Source organism: Bolinopsis microptera, chromosome 8 (assembly GCF_026151205.1).
Source record: "Bolinopsis microptera isolate Bmic1 chromosome 8, MBARI_Bmic_1.0, whole genome shotgun sequence".
Lineage (NCBI taxonomy): Eukaryota > Metazoa > Ctenophora > Tentaculata > Lobata > Bolinopsidae > Bolinopsis > Bolinopsis microptera.
Genome location: NC_087079.1, coordinates 8,932,808 through 8,952,930, shown reverse-complemented (window position 1 = coordinate 8,952,930; position 20,123 = coordinate 8,932,808). Strand labels below are relative to the sequence as shown.

Genomic DNA, 20,123 nt, shown 5'->3' with positions numbered 1-20,123 from the left:
GGTGGAGGGGCTTTCCAAATGATTATACTAGTGTAATTATGACACAATAGCGATGTGTAAAATTATTACGGGGAGGGGAGGGCCAGGGGGGGGGTTAAAAATTGTCCAAAAAGTGATTACGTAATACGTGAACGATCCCTTAGCTAGCAGACGTAGCTACAAGTACAGACCTTCGCTTTAGACCTAGCTACAGACCTTAGCGAACTCAATATGGACTACAGCTCATGAGGGTAAAGGAAATATTTCTACGAACATAGTGATAGTGTAAAACTTTTACAAAGGATATCACAATGCTGGCAACATGCCGCCACCTCTAAGTCGCCCACAAAACGCCAATGAGCTGCAAAATGTTGCCACTACTCGATAGATCTAAAGATGTAAAGTGATTTAAACCTCATTCTGATTATACAGTATATTTCGACAATGTCGAATCGACATACGGTGTACTATTCTCTGGATCACGTAACACGTGACGATATATCGTTCATGTCGACCGACTAGCAATAGCCGGCACTATTGATGCAATAAACTGCAGCTCGTTGGACACACTATTTACTGTACGCTAGGTATCGGCCCGAAAGCAATCCAAAAATATTTCTACAGAGTGTGATTCAGATTGATGTAATTAACCTAAACTAGTCACAATTTAATGCAGTCCGTCAATGAATCGAATGTGGAAACGAGCAACCGATTTCATTGTCAGTATCATTTCGTATTTGAGAAGTAGAACGGTAATTCATATTGATATAATTTCTTTTTGGTTGCAAAAATTATCTATCGATAGTAAATACAAGTAAAATAATCGGATGTTCCTTTTCTAACATGCTGTAAAAAGATAAAACAATGAAGTATTAATTATATAAACAATCATACTCTGTGTACATCTATTTTCATAAAAACCTTCTCAAACCTTTCACAGTAAAAAACTTTGCACACATATATGTATGAACATAATTGAACATCTGGATCGACCTAGGCAGGTAGGCAGGAATTGAACACGAAAAAGAAAAATTTGCCAATTTTGAATTTAACATTAAATCACATCCTGGTGACCAATATCACCTTGTCTGTGGAAAAAACTTTTTAAACATAAAACCTCTAACACATATTGTACCTTGTCATAATGTATCTTTATTTGCACTATTGTTCATAAGCTAATTAATATTATGGGAAATACCCGCTTTTAGTTTTTCTCTCTCGCGGTAGAGTATAATATAACTTGGTGATATAAACACTATCTAAAAATACAACTTTCCACAACTTCAAATATACCTCTTGCTGAAATCTGAAAATGGAATTGGATGTGTGCCAAGCTCTCGAAAACTGAAATTACACGCCAAATGAGCTAAAGTCTGTAATTTAAATCATTATTAACAGTTACAAGTTTTGAGAAGTAAACAACACGCTCTCGAGCCTCCAAGTCGGATTGTCGGCTGCTTCTCACCACTTACAGGTTTTTATTTTGTTTCAAAGCTATGCGGATCTTAATCTAAATCTAATCACAATTTATAAAAACATAACTATTTACAAAGTATAAATTCAAATCGTACAAATCGCTATAGTTTCCAGGAAAATTGTTCATAATGTTTCAGATCACTGACAAGACTTTTAAGTGACTGTATAGAGCAATGGCTTAATAAAGAGAACTAAACACAAGAATATTTTCGTCAAGAAAAAATCTAGTGAACGTTTACACTGAGCTTATCCGACGAGAGATGTTCAGCAGTTCCAAAACGGAGTAGATTTCTCATCAAGAGCTGCCACCTCGATATTAGGTCCTCCACCGTAAAGTTCAGCCTCTTTTTTCAGACTATTTCTTCCTTTGGCAGCTGGTGCCTGGTATCTTGTCGCAGCTGGTAGTTTTTTACGGCGTTTCATATCATAAAGAATATCTTAATCAAACATCCTGGTATGTTTGGTCGGAGTCGGTAATATTACAAGTCACTGCATAGCAACATGAATTAATACGTTCTTATCTCAGGTCTGGTATATGTCGGGTGTTATCATCAGTTTCTTTAGATGTTTCTCGTGCATCGCCGTGTGTCGTGATAACTCGTCCGATCTTGCGAACCTGCGGTTTGGGTATCGTGAGATCTCCAAATTGAAACATACATGTAACTACCACTGAACGACATACTACTGGGGAATCAGATAGATAAAAAGTGTCAAACGCGTATAACTGTGATATAAAAATAATAATTACCTCTTGGTGCAGTCGCCCCACATGCATATGAAAGGTTTTTCGCCCGTGTGTGTCCTCATGTGAGTTTTCAAGTGGTCTGATCTTGAGAATTGTTTCTCGCAGGTCGAACACTTGAATGGTTTGTCACCTGAAAAGATCGGTAAATAAAGTGACTTGATTTGATTTGAACAAAATTAGTGAGTCGACTGCAAGGAACAATCTTCATACTAATTCAGCAATTGTTGAGCTCACTGACTTGTAATTCAGTAACTGAGCTTTGCAGGGATTCAGGTCGAATGACGTTAACATGAAATGACGTCGATAGGTTATGTTAATGAAAAGCGAAGGATTTCGTGAATATTTCAGTGTAGATTGAATATCTTCATGTAGTATGTACCTGTATGTTGCCTCATGTGCCTCTTCAATTGATCAGATCTCGAAAACCGTTTCTCACACACTTCGCAGGGGTATGGTCTCTCTCCAGTGTGTTTCCGTTTGTGCATCTACAAATATCAATCCTAGTTATATTATTAGAACTTCATACCACAACAAATATTATTAAATATCTATATTATTTATAAACTGTAAATCTCTCATGTGATTTTCTATTGCGTTGAATAATATGCATGAATTTAAACTTTATACTAAGAGGATAATTTAACAATACAATGTCCATGTTATAATTTACTTGATTTACTAGAACCTTGGACTTAAAGTTATCAAAAGGCTATGCTTGACTGATCATATCAGTCAAACTGTTTGTTTCTGTCACGTCTGTCCATAAAAGGAAGAAGACACGTGCGCGCGGCGTGGGAAGTTTTTGCTACAGACAGCGTTTGCAATGAAAAAGTATCACATATATTTTGATCGCGCGTCACTGTGATCAGCTCTAGTAGAACTTCTCGCTGCACGGTGCAGTAAACTTACCTCAAGATGACTTTGTTTTACATATCTTTTGTTGCAACCATTGTAATCACAAGAAAATGGTTTCTTGTCTTCATCCTCTTCTAAATGTTCCAGTCCTCCCAGTCCTGCCAACTTCAGACCAGTTTTTACGGCTGAAAACAAATCCTGGTTACATTTTCTAGAACACACCAGGTCAGATACAGTATTTCGTATGCGCTACGTAGCAACGTATGTCAAACAATAGTGTAAGTGAGAGGGCAGGGAAAGAAAAAGTTATTGATTTTACCAGCAGTTCCGTTCAGTTCCCATTGAGAAGGCTCCCTAGGGGTTTCAATTGTAGACATAAACTTCGTGTATGAGCTTTCAGGAACATGCATCAAACCTGAATTTGAGATAAATTTAGAAAACTTAAGAACTGTTGATCGTATCCAACTATATTTACATACGTTTCTGACTTTGAAAAAGTGTGCACACCAAAGATTTATTTACTAGATCTAACCTCAATTTTTGTCCTTGGGCCAAAAATTAAATATTCAATTTTGAGAACTCTGCTCATTTCCAAGATAAGAAAAATTGAATCAAAGAAATTAGTAACATATCTTTGATTCATGAAATCGTTTTGTCTAGAAATTTATGAGAAATTTTAAAGAGGACAAACCACTGCTTTTGATTCCATTCAGGACAGGAGCGACTGCAGAGCTGAGAATTGTTTCCACCATGCAATGTGGAATACAGCCCAACTCAACACCGACCATTGACATGTTACCCTGTTGGGATATTCATTGTTACTAAATTATAGGGTCCAAATAATCATTATTCTAAACAGGTAATAAGGTTTAGTAAATATATAAACAACGAGAATCCCGTTGCCTATTTGTAAAGATCAGGGATTATAATTTTCGTGAACATGGTCGTTCAATGGTCGTAGATGGTAGGTTTTAACTTTTAATCGATATTGTTGTTCACTAGTGAGATACGTAAATACTAAATAGCAGTAGCAATCATTTTATCAGTAGCAATCATTTTATCTAGCTTATGCAACGGTTTAAATCGTCTCTTATCAGCTGTTTTATCAATTTTAACACAGCACCGTGCTGTACAGCCCGTTTGTTGTACAATTGACAATGGAATTCAACGTAGCAGATCTACACACACAAGAGGAAGCTTTGCATTCATCAGTGGAAAAAGTTTTAAAAGCTGTCAATACTGCAAATACTGCGAAGAACGCTGTCAATATTGAAAAATTTGAGGAACTGAATCATGCAGCACTCATGAAATGTAACAAGGACACGATGGCAAAACTCATTGAGAACTTAACCAAATCACTGATCAGTAACATTGTTTTATGCAAATCTGCAGCCGGTACCATCGATTATGTTAAGTCAGAACTGATAAAAGTGCAGAGAGAGCAGCTAAAATCTGTGCAGGAGACTGTTCAAACTGAGATTAAAACGGAGATGAAGACATGGAGCGAAATTGCCAGGAAAAACTGCGACAATAAAGCTCCAACTTTGAAGACAGTGAAGAAAGCAGTACAGTCTGCTGTTCAAGACGACGCTCGGAGCAGGAACTTCATCGTCCACGGAGTTCCGGAGGATTACTCCACGTGCCCCGCTGATTTAGCAGATGAAGTACTGGACAAGATTTTGCAACACAATAACCACTCTGATATTGTAGCTGCTAATCGTATCGGTGTGAAGAAACGGGAGGATGGTAGGCCGAGGCCAATCAAAGTGACTATGAATAGTAACGAATCAGTGAAAGAGGCTCTCTCGAGAGCAAATCATTTGAAAAAGTCCCTCTGTACAACCTACCACAGCTGGTTCGTTGCTCCAGATAGAAACCGAGAGGAACAAGCAACACATAAAAAACTCGTAGCTCAATTAAAGGAGAAAATATCTGCTGAACCATCGAAGTATCACTATATTAACGACGGAAAAGTTTTGAGTGTAGTGAATGCATATAAGAGATAATTAACTCAGATTAATCTGTTATCTTCTTTGTTGATTTGTGTGCAATTGGGCTGAGTTTAAGAGTTTAGAATAAAGTGCGTGATTTCGCTGAATTTCAAATTTGGTATAGCAACTCGAAGTGCAGACTTTTTGAGATCTGATGAAGTATGGCCAACGGGATTGTTACTCATATAATTTCCCGTGATGATTTTTGGACCATACATTGCTGAATAGCAATCGTGAAGGAAGTCTCACCAGTAGGTTTTATTTAACTAGGCTAAGTTTTCATACGCATATTCTATAGACTATACATTTACTTACTATGATTTATTAAAGGTTAATTTCTGCCCGATGGGAGTGAGATATTGTTTGGTGTGTGAATTTTTTGATTTTATAAGTTGACTTGAAATCCCTTAAGGGTACCGGCAAAAAAAAGCTGGTTTCACTCTTTGTGGTTATTTGCACAAGCTGAAAGAATATTTTGAGCCACTTGATTGAAAAGTATAAAGCTTAAGCTATAAGTATATTAATTTCAAGACACATTTGTAAATGAAGAATGTGTCCATTTCGTTTAAGCTAATCAGCAAATCTCTATGATGTTCAGAAAGTGTGGTTGCAAATAAACGATCATCACGACCATGGTCATCTTTAGGTAAGATTTAATATTCAAAACCAACTGGAAAATATATGTTTCCGAGAAAATACATACATTATATACAGAGCGCCATGAATATTCCTCTTTGTGCACAAGTGCTGAGCGTTGAGCGCATGATGACGCATTCTGTAAATTTGGCATCGGTAAATCCTCATCAGAAACGAGCCAACCTGGAGTAAGTCAATTATAAGGTATCACAAACAACACAATGAAACACACTTTTATTGTCAAATTTCAAACACAACCAAGAGTTTTGTTTGAACATATCTAAACTTACTGATTCTACAAAACAGTCTATCAGTAGAGTAATCCTTACCTGTGGCCTCCGGGCCATAGTAATGGATAACAAAGTGATGAGCAGGTTATATGATCACTTGATTAATAGACCAGGACCTCCGGCGTGACACCCGAGTAGGCTAGCTCTGATTTTTCTACTGACAATTAACAACAAAAAAGGAAGAAACCCCGGGATAGTCCCAGGTTGACCGGGATACTTGTAGGATGGTTACTTCTCGTCGAAACATCCGTTCAATCGAACATCCCGGTCAATCGGGGATTTGATTAACACTATCTTGATGGAAATCCGGTTTCCGGTATATCGGGCCACAGTAAATTTAATTGCACATGGAAATCTTCCAGTTTTTGTAAGGAGTTCATTTCATTAAAATAGCGTCTCCATACGCACGGTTTAAGAATAGCTGTCTCGTGACGATAGCCATTTTAATTTTTAGGGCCTTGGACTAAATTTTATGACCAATGGCTCACGCCCCTCCTAATTTGTGACGTCATAATATTGCAACCTACGCGGTTCCGTCTGTCCGGGAAAATGGAAACCCGACCACATTAACAAATCAGAACTTATACCAAAAATAGCCTTCACCTCTCACTATTTCTACACATCATTATCTTTTCTATTTCCATCCCAGTATCCCGCTCCGCGTCTCCAGTTCATTTGTTTATTAGATCACCCAATGTCACAGAACCAGCTCACCGAGTTCTGGTCCCTAATTGGTCCACACACAGTCACGTGGGAGGGTCACAGAGCTGTGATCGGACGAGATGATCTGACATTGAGTACACATTATAGTTTAGCTTACTTATATCGTTCCCCAGGTGGCTCGAACGACTGCATGAGAGAAAACACCCAATCGCAATCCATGATATTTCTTCAACAACCAATGGGATAGTCTTATCCGTTTCTTACGATTTCAGAGATTAAAGTCACGTGATGTTTTCGGTTTCCCCCGTGTGGGAGTTGTTTTAAACTCCCATTATTTACACTGCATCACTAGAAATGCAATCAACTTCAAGTTTGAAGGGGGACACACGCTTCACCTAACACATGATGACGCACCCTCTGTCGCATCCGCCTACCAGCGACAGGCTCACTCTTAAAAATTAATGCTCATTTTAAAATGATTGTTAACATGAAGAGTATGATAAGTATGATGATCAGTAGAATGTCAATACCTGCCATGGAGTTGATAAGCTTGTATTTATGCCTGGTAGCACTGTGGTTCATGTTGAGAAGAGGCTTGGGAGAGTCCGCTAACATATCCTCCGGGAAGAAACCCTCTCCTCCATCTGAAGAATATCAATTTGTACACTTATTTGATATTTATTATTTTTAAGGTGGTGATTACCCGAGAGGAGTGGTGATTACGAAATAGAGGAATGATCCCACCCAGAAAATGAACAATTTAATGGAAACATGCGATTATCGTCTGAATTTCATTACGTTCATGATAGTCATGAAATATCAACTAAACATAATTTAGTTAACCAGGAGTAGCCAGTCCACACCCTGGCTCCATAATAATATGAAGGACTCAAGTTTTAATTCTAAATGAAAAGCTCGAATAACTGAGTATCAAATATCAGAATATTGATAATGAAACTAAAATTCAAAAATCTATCAGCTAACCTGGCGTAAAAGAGTATTCCGACCCCACATCTAGCTTGATGCTACTCAGATCAGAGAGCTTGTCCTCGTAGTCGAATATAAACTCGTTCAGGGCCTGTTCAGTGTCAGTTTTACGGGAGTTAGATTCGTTAGCTTCTGTTTCCAGCATGTGGAGGAGATTCGTCTCTTCGGTCGAGGGTTTCTCTCTGAAATGAGCAGTGAAGTGAGATACTTTTATCGGGGCTATCTTAGAAAATGGGAGGTGTTTAAAAAATAAGATGATGTTATTTTGGCCAACAGTTTTTAGATGCACTCGAATTTGAGAGGTTTGAAACAATAGTTATTATCTACCAATTGCCAACAAAGTAATTATACCACTATGATTGTGCTGTAAATATTTTACCAATCGAAACTCACCTAGTTAACTCAAGCTCACATTCTTGCTGCTCCACCTTGATAACCTGAGGAGAGGAGGATTACTGTACTGTACTAAAACATCCTCATAGCTCAACCTAGCTGCTCAATATCTAACAATGCCATTTTACTAGCCTTAGCTAGCTGCTCATTATCATGCTTTACCCAGAAGGAAAATAAACATTTCCTTATACGTTTAAACATTAGAGCCAAACTTCAAACCTTCGTCAAACAAGTCCGTCGTGTCACATATATCAAAACATTTTCAAATCAGAATTCAAAATTAATATATTTATCATAAAAGCAAATAAAAACAGAGAGGACACAAGTATTGCACGACGAACTTCTGTCAAGGAGTGCAGAAGTTTTGTCAACACATTTCATTAAGTAAGTGTGCATTATTATTATAGACGTGACACTGACATGTACAATAAACTTCAGGGCGTACGGTAGGCCGAAAAAACAGAGGGCACCTTGATTACACAAATTAGTGATGTACGAGCTTTAATTTTTCTATAATATTATATATCTTTAACTTATTTTTGATTTTGGTGCTTGGCTACATGTCAGTTTTATTGAAAGATTCCACGAACTTTATTTACCAGTTGAAATCGAGTCCATTGGAATATCTGCTTGTACACTATACAATATACATGGTTGATACAATTACAGCCACACTAATCGACAATATTTCACAATGCATCCACTTTTGGGAGCTGAACTTGTAGATTTGTGAGTGAAAAGAACATGAGTTAATAATGCAGACCTATACAAGGATTATCCGCCTCCCCACTTTTAATACAATGAGTAGTTTTAGTAAGTTATCATTAATACTTTTAAATACTGTGAGAAACTCAATAACTAACCTTTTTATCAGGAATGTCTGGAGATGGTTGGTTGATGTTTAGGTTATCCATCTCATGCCTGGTGACGGACACTCCTCCCGGTGAGGTGATCTGGTTACCGGGTGATAGGTGATATTGTCCCGGTGATACCATGTTTTGTTGGCCTGGAGACACCATGTTTTGACCCGATGATCCCATATTCTGACCATTTGAAACCATACTTTGATTTGGTGACACCATTTGACCATTTGAAACCATGCTTCCATTTGGTGATAGTGTGTGACAAGGTGATAGTGTGTGACCCGGTGATAAGGTGTTTTGGGGTGAATTCATTAAGTGTTCAGGTGAATTCATCAGCATGTTCTGATAAACGTTGTTCTGATCAGAGTTGACTTGTTCGGCGTTCATGTGAGATAGCGGGGGAGCAGCTTGCTGTGACATCATGTGATTGTTTGTCATGTGATCATTTGATGACGTCAAGTGGCCATTTGATGACGTCATCATGAAAGCTGCTGGAGGAGATTGTTCCATGCAGCTGGGGTTTTCACTGATTTCATAATTCTTGTAGTCTTTGTAAGGTGTTGACTGCGATGCCTCCTGAGTCAATGCGCTAAACTCTGAAATTTAAGATTGTTTTTGAGGTTATTTTAGAAGTTATTCCGCAGAAATTTTAACAGAACTGTTAGATTTTCGTTTGAGCACTGGTGCAATTCAGTGGTTTGAAGGTTCGGTATTCGGTTCAACCGAATATTTAATATTCGATAACCCTAATTGTTTCGCGATTAACACATCTACAAATTCTAAAATTAAATTACGATTGTGGCACATCCAGAACCTATATAAGGAATTGTTTCCGCGGGAAAATCTTTAATCCTGATTCTAACCTGAATGATCGGAGTTCGTTTGAAGAACAGCTGAACCACCATTATAGTTGTTATAAACTCCTTGCGGTATATGCTGAGTGAGTGACGTCATTATTTGATGCTGTGTTGTCATTATCTGATTCTGTGACGTCATAACCTGGTTCGGTGATGTCATCACCTGGTTTTGTGTCGTCATCACCTGATTCGGTGACATTTGGTGGTGCATGGGATAGTTCTGTCCAGCGTGGTTGGAGGGAGGATTTGCAGATAGGTTATCCGGTTGATAATGTACTGGAGGTTGAACTGAAAAAGAAGATATGATGTTATCAATTGTTTTATGAGCTTTATCGGCTAAAATAATCAATAGTTATAAGTTTGGAAAAAGGTGAAATAAGAAAGATCAGACTTACTCTGTTTGTTGTATTCTTCATTGTTATTGTTGTTAACTGTCTGGTAAAAGGTTGAGTGGAGATCTTTGGATCGATCTTCATCTGTAATTTCAAAGAATTAATAATAATTTGGATATTACATTTTAATATTCAGTGTTTTCCAGAAATAATGTACAAAAAGATTATTCTGGAATCATATCCATAAAAGGGCAGTCCCAAAATTAGGAAACTATACAAAAATTTGGAAAAACTACCAAAATGTTGTAATAATGACACTGATCATTCTTCTTCTTAGTAGGAAGCTGTGGCCATGGTCGAGATGACCACTGTAGGATGGATCATTGAAGCCCTGTGATTACCCCGGTAAATTGTTGTACAATATGTGGGAAGTAAAAGTTAAACTTTTTAGTTTTTAGTTTTGACACTGACCATTAGGTAAGCAAGGAAGAGAATGTAGGGTGTTATCACTCGGCAGTGTACTCAACAGTTGAGATAAACTCGTGTTAGCATTGCCAATCGCACTTGACGCCACAGTCGCCGCTGTCGTCAGACTATGCGCCGTCAGCGTCTGGGTCAGGCTCTGCGCTGTCATGGTCAGACTTGGCACCGAGTTGAGTCGGTCTGGAGTCTGATACTGAGGAAGGTGAGAGATTGTAATCTGATATTTTACTCAGCAGCAAGGTTAGGTGCTCCCTAAACGGTGTTCCGAGAACTCGTCATTAACCAGTGCTACAGTGTTACCTTCCAGATCTTATTTACCGTCGCTACGTTGTAAGTCTAACAAGGTGAAATGTGCGAACTTATTTATCAAATTCTAGGATTCCCTGTGCAGAGAGAAGCCTCATCTTTTACAAAAACACAACCAAGAAAAACATACACCAGATATAAAACAAACCTGGTACTGATAAGGAGTTTGGCAAGATCCGTATCTAGGTTGAGAGTAACCGTTATCATAGTAACCATAGTAACCTGGCTCCTCTTTGATTTGAGGCGTATCACCGCGGTATTCTGAGAAATTTTAAAGATCTATTTTTAGAGGCCACTTTGGGAAGAAGCAAATAATCGGTAAATTCTCATAGGAGGATTGTAACCCTGATTATCGCCATTAATCTTTAAAACTTTCAACGTCTGCTGAAACAGTGGCAGCCTATTCCGAACCCGATGTAACTTCCTTGTTAAGGAATCAGAAAAGAATGCGTTCTCAGACAGCAAATTTTATACGTCACAATTCTTCTTTCTCACTAAACAATTAAAGACGATTTCAGAAAGTGTTTTTTAAATGAGTCTCTTTACGTTGAGCGAAGGTGTTCCGAAATCTATGTCTCAAGGCTCCATCCTAATTGGCTTGTATCTAATCAGGTACAAAACCTTTAAGAATATGATTGTTCTTCGTGTGGTAGAAACAGTATGTATTTTAACTTGTGGACTGTACAATATGGTTAGATGACAATTGGAAATGTTAATGAATTCAATTTATCTAGCAGACAGTGAGACTACTACTAGGGTGTTAAAGTTTTTCAGCGTGTAAAAAACCGCGACTTTTCAGGACTTTTAACTGTTCTGTTATTGTTCTGCAGCAGACTGAAAGCTGCGCCAAGATATTAAGATATATCATATTCTTTAATCTGTGGGGGAGGTGATCTCAGATTTCCACAAACTGTTTAGGTACATCTATTTTTGGAAAATGAGTCATGACTTGAAATAATGCTTTAAAGGGACGATATATTATCAGTAGAAAGTGGAATTTAAGAGGTCCTTACCACGACCATGAAGTCTGGATGAAACGGATGTAGATTTGGTTTTTACTGTCTAGAAATATGTGTCCTCCCCCGTACCGTTTTAAGGATTGAAAATTCCGGATTAATGCCCTAAAAGACTGATCAAATGATCAAATCATGTCGCTGTAATTATCTATTAATTAGTGTGAATTTTAAATTCCTCCTTTTCTTATCAATAATAATAACCTGACAAACTAAATCGATTCTCTTTTCAAAAACATCATTTTAAACAGCTCGGTTGACTATCCGTGTGCACGATTGCAAATTATCATCGATTCTCCGTGTTGAATACAGATCACGTGGCCATAATTTTTACTAAAATTTTCGATAGTCCTGCATGTGAAAATCAAAATTTCGAGTGCATCCAGTGACACGTGACGTCATCAAGATCACCACGTGACATATTGGCAGATATCTTATTGGTCACGTACCGAGCACGTGTCACGGTGATTATTTATCACTCGCTTACACACGCTCAGCTAGCTAGCCATAGTTGCGGGATTATAACGACTATTTCATGCCTGAAGCTTAACAAGTTTCAGCGCGAACGTGAATGATATTTATTTAACTTATATAATTATATTGTTTGATAAGTTTATGATAATAATAAAGGCATTTAAAAGAAGGATATACTGAGGAGTGCCAAATTGGTGGTGAATGAGATTATAATACTTATCATTTTAATTTTTATCACCTCCAAGACTCGACATCGGGGTCTTGACCCGATAATAACAATACTCCAATAACAAGTGGCTATCAATGGTTGGACCAAAGTGGTGCTTACAACTTGTTCGATCGCACTTATCAGTTAATATCTTTTAAACAATGACACCTCACTACTTGTCCTCCCGAGACTCGAGAGGCGTCTCCCAAACTTCATGGATTGCAGTAAATTACCGTTACCATGGTTACAAATTTATACAGCGAAAGTGTAAGGTTCTAGATGACCAATGGCCATTTTATAATCGTTGTGTGGAAATATTATCTGTATGCTAGGAATTCGGGAACATGATGGAAAGTTAATTTGTATCGACCAGGATGTTAAATCAAGATCCTGTCCACTAACTGCTGATTGTGTGCACCAGAGCGGGGTTCTGGAGCGGGGCTGATGACGTTTCTATTGAGTGAGGTGATGTTAAAGAAACGACTAAACACACAACTAAATTGCTAAAATCATTACAGGTCTCTGTATCAGTACATCAGGGACTTCTCAGGCCAGACCCCATATTTTGCAACTTCGATCAAATCTCGAACGGCGAACAATGGACCCAATCATCCTCGACGTTTTGAGACAAATTACCAACCGATTTAACGAGCAACAAACGAAAACGACCAAATTTAAAATCTCAATTGCGCCAAGACACGTAAGCACTTTGTGTGTAAATGGAATATTGTGCCCAGATAATAGATATCCCTTGTATTTATTTGTTGTAAATAATATTCCAACGGTTTTAAATACTGGAAACGCTTAGAAAGTGATCCGTTTTAAGAAAAAACTTAGATAGACATAATGCCTTATGTCATTAAATCCACGTAGATAATGGAAATATTTAATATAACAATGGGAGAATTGTTAAAATGTAGCCCACTAATAGTTCTGAGTGAATGGTGAAAGTAACGGTAAAGGTACGGTCATTAGTTGTGGTTGTGGTAGTGGTAGTGACCTGGTTTACACTATCACGTGACATGTTTATCTAGCAGTGAACAAAACAACTTTCTATCACGTGTTACTTCTTCATGTTCTATACCTTTCTAACATTTTGTTGTAGATATTTAAATTTATCATACGGTATACAGATTACAGAATTTATGATTGACACCGAATTCTAACGAATCCTATTCGATTCCCAAGAATCCTGAACTTGCTCATGATTACATATAAACAGATAAAAGCGCAGAAAATATACAGCAAATTGTGAGATACCGCACCCATCAGATCTAAATGGCGCATATTGTTTCCAGTCTTAAACTACCAGCTAAAACACTACAAGCTGTTTACAAGCACTAACCTGAATGTTTGTTAGGACTGTGCGGAGTGTTAACGGAGGAGCTGATCCCGGACACATACCCATAATCCACACTATCAGGTCTCCCTGACATAACCCCCGGAGTTTCACGTCCTGTTACTTGGGGGATTACACCGGGGGTGCTGACTCTACCTTCTGAAATCGTGTAGGACAGGGAGGAGAACCTGCTGTTGAAGAGGAGGTTAGTTGAGAAATCTGCTGAGAAAATTGTACTTGCTGTTTGGAAAAGAGCTAGAGTTCAGTGTATGATATGAATCCGGCCCAATAAACAGTTTTTTCTGATTCTGTGATCTATGATTCAGAAAACCAACTATATTTTAAAGGATTTGCATTCCAACCTAGAAAAAAGGCATTAAAACACTTCAGCAAAGCAATATCTTCCACCAAGAAGCTCACCTCTGTTCGCTATATTTAGCACTGTTGACTCTGTGATGGTTGATATTGCTAGACTTATAGGAGGGAGGTGGTGTAGGACACGGAGCGGGGGTCATGTACCCTCGGTACTGATCTGGTAGATTACCGCCTGATTATAATTAGTCACAAGATAATTAGATAATTAGACAATCTGTTTATTAGTCATCTAGACAATTTATAAACGCCTGATAAGAGTAGTTCTCAAAATGCATGTGTTAATCGTTTTCATCGTTTTATTTAGTTACTATATCAATTTTAGTTTTTGCAGCGAAGATAACCTGGCTACAAAACATAAGCTGCGTCTCATCACTTGATCAAGCGCTCGAATATCCCAAATATGTGCCACCTCCCGTCAACTCCCCACTTTCAGTAATGAGTAACTCAAGAACTAATTTCACTAACCAGCCTTTGGTGAGTAAGGTCTGTTTTTTGTTCTGATTTGAGTGCCAACGATTTCTGCTTGTGTTGGAGCTCTAGAAGGAGGTCGAGGAAGTGCGTTAGTTGCGCCACGTGGTGTTAAGACTATCAGCTCGGAGGAGTTGCGCCGGATGGGTTGTGGGGGAAATTCAGAAGAGGAGTTTCTTCGGATTGGTGCTGAAAGATGGCCTTGTTGATGATCAAGAAATCTAAATATTATGGTGATATCTTATTTATCTTTTATCATTTGCTGCTCCAGATGTTCAGGCATATCTAAGTCTTACTTTTACAGAGCACACATTCTTTGGAATAAACTCCCTTATGAATTAAGGGAAATCTCAAGACCATCCGTGTTTAAAACCCATTTCATTAAGTACCTCTGGACAGTTCTAAACGACCATATAACATCCTCTGACAGTTAAACAATTTACCTTAATGTAACTATATTGTTTAAATATAAATTGATAAAAAGTATAATTAATAAAATATGTTAAATAAAGTGTGTTTATAATTATGATTTATGGTACATTGTTATTTATTATATTTATATTTTAGGCTGTAACCTTATTAGTTCAATGGAATAAACCTAGCATGCCTTGGTTGCAGCATCGCTTCACTTATAGGTGCATTTAGGGCCCGATGTAATTGCTATGATCAGTTTACTGGTCAACTGGTGTTTCGGTGTCCCTTATTTTGTTTACACTCGGTCACTTGTCAAGGCATGTAAGGTCATTCGGCGATATTTTCTTTGAAATAAAATGATGTATTTGTGTAACAATTTGAAAGTTTATTGATAAAAAAAGTGATGATGTACCTATTATAGTATGATGAGAAATGAGCAATTTTATATATTCCACAGAAAATTGCTTTCGAGAACAACGCAATAAACCTACGTTAACCAGTTCCAAATTTTGTCACAGAGAAAATTCCCGAAGGCAACAAGTTTAAGACGAGTGTTACATTCATGTTTAAAAGACAAAATTAGAAGTGCTACAATATCATGCATAAAATAAGGCTCGCTCTATTATTTTCGTTTCTTCATGATGTTTGATAGTTACTCTTTAAGTCAGTGATTTTGTATTACTAATAGGTATCAAATAACAGGAAACACATTGCGTCACTACAGCCGGACGGTCACGGGGGCAACACATATTACAGTTGTGAGTAAATTGAAACATTTACTTGAGTAGAGGAAAGTTTACGACCCGACGAGGTAAAGAAGTATTATAACGATCATATTTCGTATCCTTATTCGACTTCCTGCAGACGCGTAGATTACAAAATCTTTTCTCTACTAGCGATGTTTTCTTTTGTAATCGTTCTCCAGATACTTCTGGTACTTCACCATGGTAAAGTCTCCGCAGTAACAACTGCGCAGCCAACAGAACCCACAAACAAAACTGTCATCCTCAGCTGTCCTGGTTGCTCCTACGTCAGCATGCCAAACGTCTCCTCACTATTTGTCTGGGTAATCCAGGGGTCCTCACTAGATGGTGTTAAATTGGACTGTGGAGGCGCGGGGGATATTTCAAACGGAAACAAAACCACTGATATACCACCTCGGGTTAAGCTGACTCTGACTCTGCAGAATGAAGATAATGTGACTTGTACTGTGAAGGATGGGGAGAAGGTTCTTGAAACTCACCAAATTACCAGAACATCAGGTTAGTGAGCAGAAATACAGAACACCGAAAATCAGTATAACCTGGGTTACAAGTTATCTGAACAAACTTTTATTTTTCAAGCCAATTCATGACAATTCTGTTAGACATAAGGATTAAACCGATTACTTGAACTGATTTGTAGAGGATTTGTAGAGGATTTGTAGAGGATTTGTAGAGGATTTGTACCAAACACCGTCGGTTAAAAAACCATTTAATATTTATTCACCATAATGTTATAATTTCAGGCGTTAAGAAAGATAAGAGTATAATCCTGATAACAGCAATAACTTCAACCCTAGCCATCATCTTCTTTATTACCACTGTAATCCTGTCCATTGCTACTTGCCGGAAATGCTTGGGACGTGGAAAGAAACCACAAAAAGGACCAGTGATAGTTGATGATGTGTTCAAAAACAATGGCTTCACTGACGGAAAGCAGTCCAATGGCGGCAGAACAGATAACGAGGTCGTGGTAGAGGTAGATGACGTCAAAGTAGATGATGAGGAATTCTATGCGGACATTATACTACCAGACGGAGGCAGGACAGATATGCCCATGAAGAAAGTGGGAGGGGCAGATGACGTCATACTAAATGGGGCAGATGACGTCATAGTAGATGATGAGGACTACTATACGGACAACACTATACCACACGTAGGAGATATTGCATGGGGGAGAGGTCGTGTCCAGGACGAAGAAGAGGATTACTACGCAGATAACATCATAACAGAGATGTCTGACAGTTTCTAGCCCCGCAGATAGAAGGACACTTAGTAGCTAGTAGGACATATAGTAGGACAGTTAGTGAGCTAGTAGTACATATAGTAGGAGAGATAGTAGTACAGATAGTAGATCTAATGAAATCTACAGCAACGAAGACCTCTTCGAGCTAGCTAAATAACACGAGATATGTCACTTCTAATAGACTTTGTGCGTTTCTGTATTTTGTGATATATTAAAATAAACAATGAAGATGAACTAACGGAAGCAAATTTTAATTTTAATGATATGGCTTTGTAACTAGTCCGGAAACTGTTTAAAAGGAAAACTTGATTATATATGCTAATCTAACTGCGTTTAATGCGATTACACTATTAATTGCACGAGGCGCAGCCGAGTGTAAATTGATACAATAATCGCACGAGGCGAAGCCGAGTTCGATTATTGCAGTTATTTCATGAGGCGCAGCCGAGTGCAATAACTGGTGCATTCTGCAATGGTATTATACAATATACATGCAGTTAGATTCGCGTATAACTACACGCTTCTGGTGTTATATAATCGGTGCGATATGTTTATAATCGCACGGACTGTGTTGTTAGTTGGTCTAAAAACAGTGAGATTATATAAACTAATCGAACGGTTTTGAGATCAAAACAGTGCTCCGAGAAACGAAGTGACGTCATCCACCGACTCTCCCTCGGTTGATTTGTTCAATCAAGTAACTAAATATAGGATAACCTTCGATGCTAATTATGTGATTGGTCGGATCTGAGTCACGTGACATAACTTATCGATTGCTATTGGCTGCTAGGATGGTATGGACCAAGAATCGGTCAGTCCCTATTATCTGCAGTTGTGATGATTGTTTGAACGTTTTGCTTGCCTGCTGTGGATATTCAGACCACCCAAGTATCACCCGTTAAATCACCTCTGAAAGCTATTAATATATCACAGTATCTTTCAGAAAATCAGTGCGATTAGTTTTGTAATCGCACCGAATATGTTTTCGGTTGCTCTCAAAACAGTGCAATTAGTTTTGTAATCGCACTCCCTTGAAAAAACCGGTGCAATTATGAAAATAATTAGTCAAAAGTGTAGTGTTAATTATTTAGCCAACTGCATGCATTTGAAAATTTATTCTTTTGCAATATGGTGGCCTTTTTATGGCTTTCAATTAATTTAATAATTTGTATGGTCATAAAATTTTTTTCATCGTACTCTTGTTTTTAAATGATTTGTTTGATTAAATATTTATTGATTAATGATTTACATTTCACAACCAATTTAAATTTCTTAGTTGGCTTAATGAGATAGATTGATTGTCCATGGGCATAGAATAAGTGGAATCACAAAAATTGAAATTACAAAAATTATAATAACTAGAAAAACATGAAAGAGAAGTAAATTTATTAAGAACCTTGAATGAGCTGAGATGCAGGCTTGTAGAGCTGTTTCTTGACGGAGCCATTAGGCGGTGACACCCCTGGTCCACCCCTCCCCTGATCCACTCTGTTGTACCGTCCATTTTTAGGGCTCGTTTGTGGAGTAAGTTTAGATTTTATAGTGCGGGGTGATGTCTTGGTGTTGCGTGGACTGGAATTTGGGGCTTTCTTGGGAGGGGTTGAGGTGTTTGTGGGAGGTCCTGGAGACTATTGAACACTGTATTAGCACGTGACAGAACCGGAAATAATTATCTGGAAAGTTCTGATGGCGTCATCGGGTAATGTGTACGTGATTTTTAGTTACACACAATCTGAAGAGATTTCTCAATTTAGTAGCCACCTGTTTACTAATTAACTAATTTTACCTGTCTGCTACGGTCATGGTACCGGTTGAGGGAATTAACCAGCGGTTTTGATGAGCCATTGTTACTTTTCGCTGTCCACAAACACGACGAGTTAAACTGAAAATAATTGTAAGAATAAGGATATCCAGATCAAATAGAAATAGTAGCTGGACAGCTCTGATTCTGGAAGAAGGTTATAGGGTCAACTCAAAATGATATGAGTTCATGACATTGTGATATTCTCTTAGTCTTAGAATTGCTCTTCTTCTCCGAACAAGACTTGTCAGTCGATTTATTTAGAACCTTCTGTTTCTAAAAATACTTGATATTTTCAAACCCTAACATGTTACCTGTTTTTGCTGGGAAGCCGGGAGGTGGTGTAACTTTTGAGAGAGATGATAATTCAGTACTTCACTTGACATTGCATTACCATGACATTTAGTCTACTGAAGAGGATACAACTGTTTAATTTCCTGTATATATTACCGACAATTACCGCACATTGACACCCAATTATAATGAATACTGATTAGGCGGATGTTCTAGATGCATAAATCATGAAAGTAGTGCATCGTTCAGACCAAGCATAGTTTAATCAGCAATTTCAGCATTGCAAATTGATTGATTGATCCTGTAATTAATTAACCAACATTTCCTGAGCATACAACGTATACATGTATCTATTTTGAACTGAGACTTGTCTACATTTGCTTGTGAAATCATCTTTTACTTAAAAATTGCTTTTAGACGTTGCATCATACTGATATATTGCTTGCAACCGATATCTACCATACCGAGATATCTTGATATAACGATCATTTGAGGTCATGGACAAAGTAAATCTTTTAATCACACCGTAAACCAACAGAAAACAATTACACAGTCATCTAAACTTAAAAGTATCTCAATACTGATCTATTTTAGGGAAACTTGTTGGGAGCGATGCTGTGACCAACTATCTTCTTCATGTTTGTTTGCTGGTTTCGTTGAACCCACAAAGAATGTTTTGTGGTTAAAGGAATTATTTTAATAAATATACGGACTTCTGTCAGTCAAACAATAGCGAGGGTGAGTCAGATTCTTGTAATAGTCCATACAGCTTTCATTGCAGTGCTATTGCAAATTTTATAATTTGAAACTTGTCATGTTTCCAGATAAAAAACCACATTATATTGAAAACAAATGATAATTTGATTATGTCTTA

The 20,123-nt window shown here is 37.8% G+C and overlaps 2 protein-coding genes across 4 annotated transcripts; one reads left to right on the top strand and one right to left on the bottom strand.

The window, feature by feature from the left end:
* Nucleotides 1–807: 807 nt before the first annotated feature.
* Nucleotides 808–19,371, bottom strand: LOC134819578 (uncharacterized). 2 transcript variants are annotated; one of them, XM_063829586.1, is made up of 21 exons: nucleotides 19,270–19,371; nucleotides 18,941–19,036; nucleotides 18,551–18,782; nucleotides 14,731–14,922; nucleotides 14,311–14,437; nucleotides 13,897–14,081; nucleotides 11,005–11,117; nucleotides 10,539–10,743; nucleotides 10,131–10,211; nucleotides 9,742–10,023; nucleotides 8,879–9,474; nucleotides 8,016–8,059; nucleotides 7,620–7,804; nucleotides 7,166–7,279; nucleotides 5,750–5,865; nucleotides 3,747–3,855; nucleotides 3,375–3,470; nucleotides 3,110–3,240; nucleotides 2,580–2,685; nucleotides 2,204–2,330; nucleotides 808–2,071 (listed from the first exon to the last, which is right to left on the bottom strand). In XM_063829586.1, exons 1-21 carry the CDS (start codon nucleotides 19,339–19,341, stop codon nucleotides 1,978–1,980), a joined length of 3,303 nt encoding a protein of 1,100 aa, XP_063685656.1. In that variant the 5' UTR covers nucleotides 19,342–19,371; the 3' UTR covers nucleotides 808–1,977. The 2 variants fall into 2 exon arrangements, with proteins under 2 accessions (XP_063685656.1, XP_063685657.1); XM_063829587.1 differs by having other exon boundaries at nucleotides 13,897–14,078; nucleotides 19,270–19,364.
* Nucleotides 15,774–18,192, top strand: LOC134819755 (uncharacterized). Of its 2 annotated transcripts, XM_063829892.1 has the most exons (3): nucleotides 15,774–15,905; nucleotides 16,159–16,409; nucleotides 16,655–18,192. In XM_063829892.1, exons 2-3 carry the CDS (start codon nucleotides 16,184–16,186, stop codon nucleotides 17,158–17,160), a joined length of 732 nt encoding a protein of 243 aa, XP_063685962.1. In that variant the 5' UTR covers nucleotides 15,774–15,905; nucleotides 16,159–16,183; the 3' UTR covers nucleotides 17,161–18,192. The 2 variants fall into 2 exon arrangements, with proteins under 2 accessions (XP_063685962.1, XP_063685961.1); XM_063829891.1 differs by having other exon boundaries at nucleotides 15,774–16,409.
* Nucleotides 19,372–20,123: the final 752 nt, after the last annotated feature.

Bases quoted from the DNA above. Each gene is read 5' to 3' on its own strand.
- LOC134819755 (XM_063829891.1), top strand. From the start codon at position 16,046: ATGTTTTCTTTTGTAATCGTTCTCCAGATACTTCTGGTACTTCACCAT. The intron at 16,410-16,654 runs GTTAGTGAGCAG...TTATAATTTCAG, and splicing joins CCAAATTACCAGAACATCAG to GCGTTAAGAAAGATAAGAGT.
- LOC134819578 (XM_063829586.1), bottom strand. From the start codon at position 19,341: ATGTCAAGTGAAGTACTGAATTATCATCTCTCTCAAAAGTTACACCAC. The intron at 10,212-10,538 runs GTCAGTGTCAAA...TTGAAATTACAG, and splicing joins TCTTCCTTGCTTACCTAATG to ATGAAGATCGATCCAAAGAT. The intron at 2,072-2,203 runs GTAATTATTATT...CCCAAACCGCAG, and splicing joins TGGGGCGACTGCACCAAGAG to GTTCGCAAGATCGGACGAGT.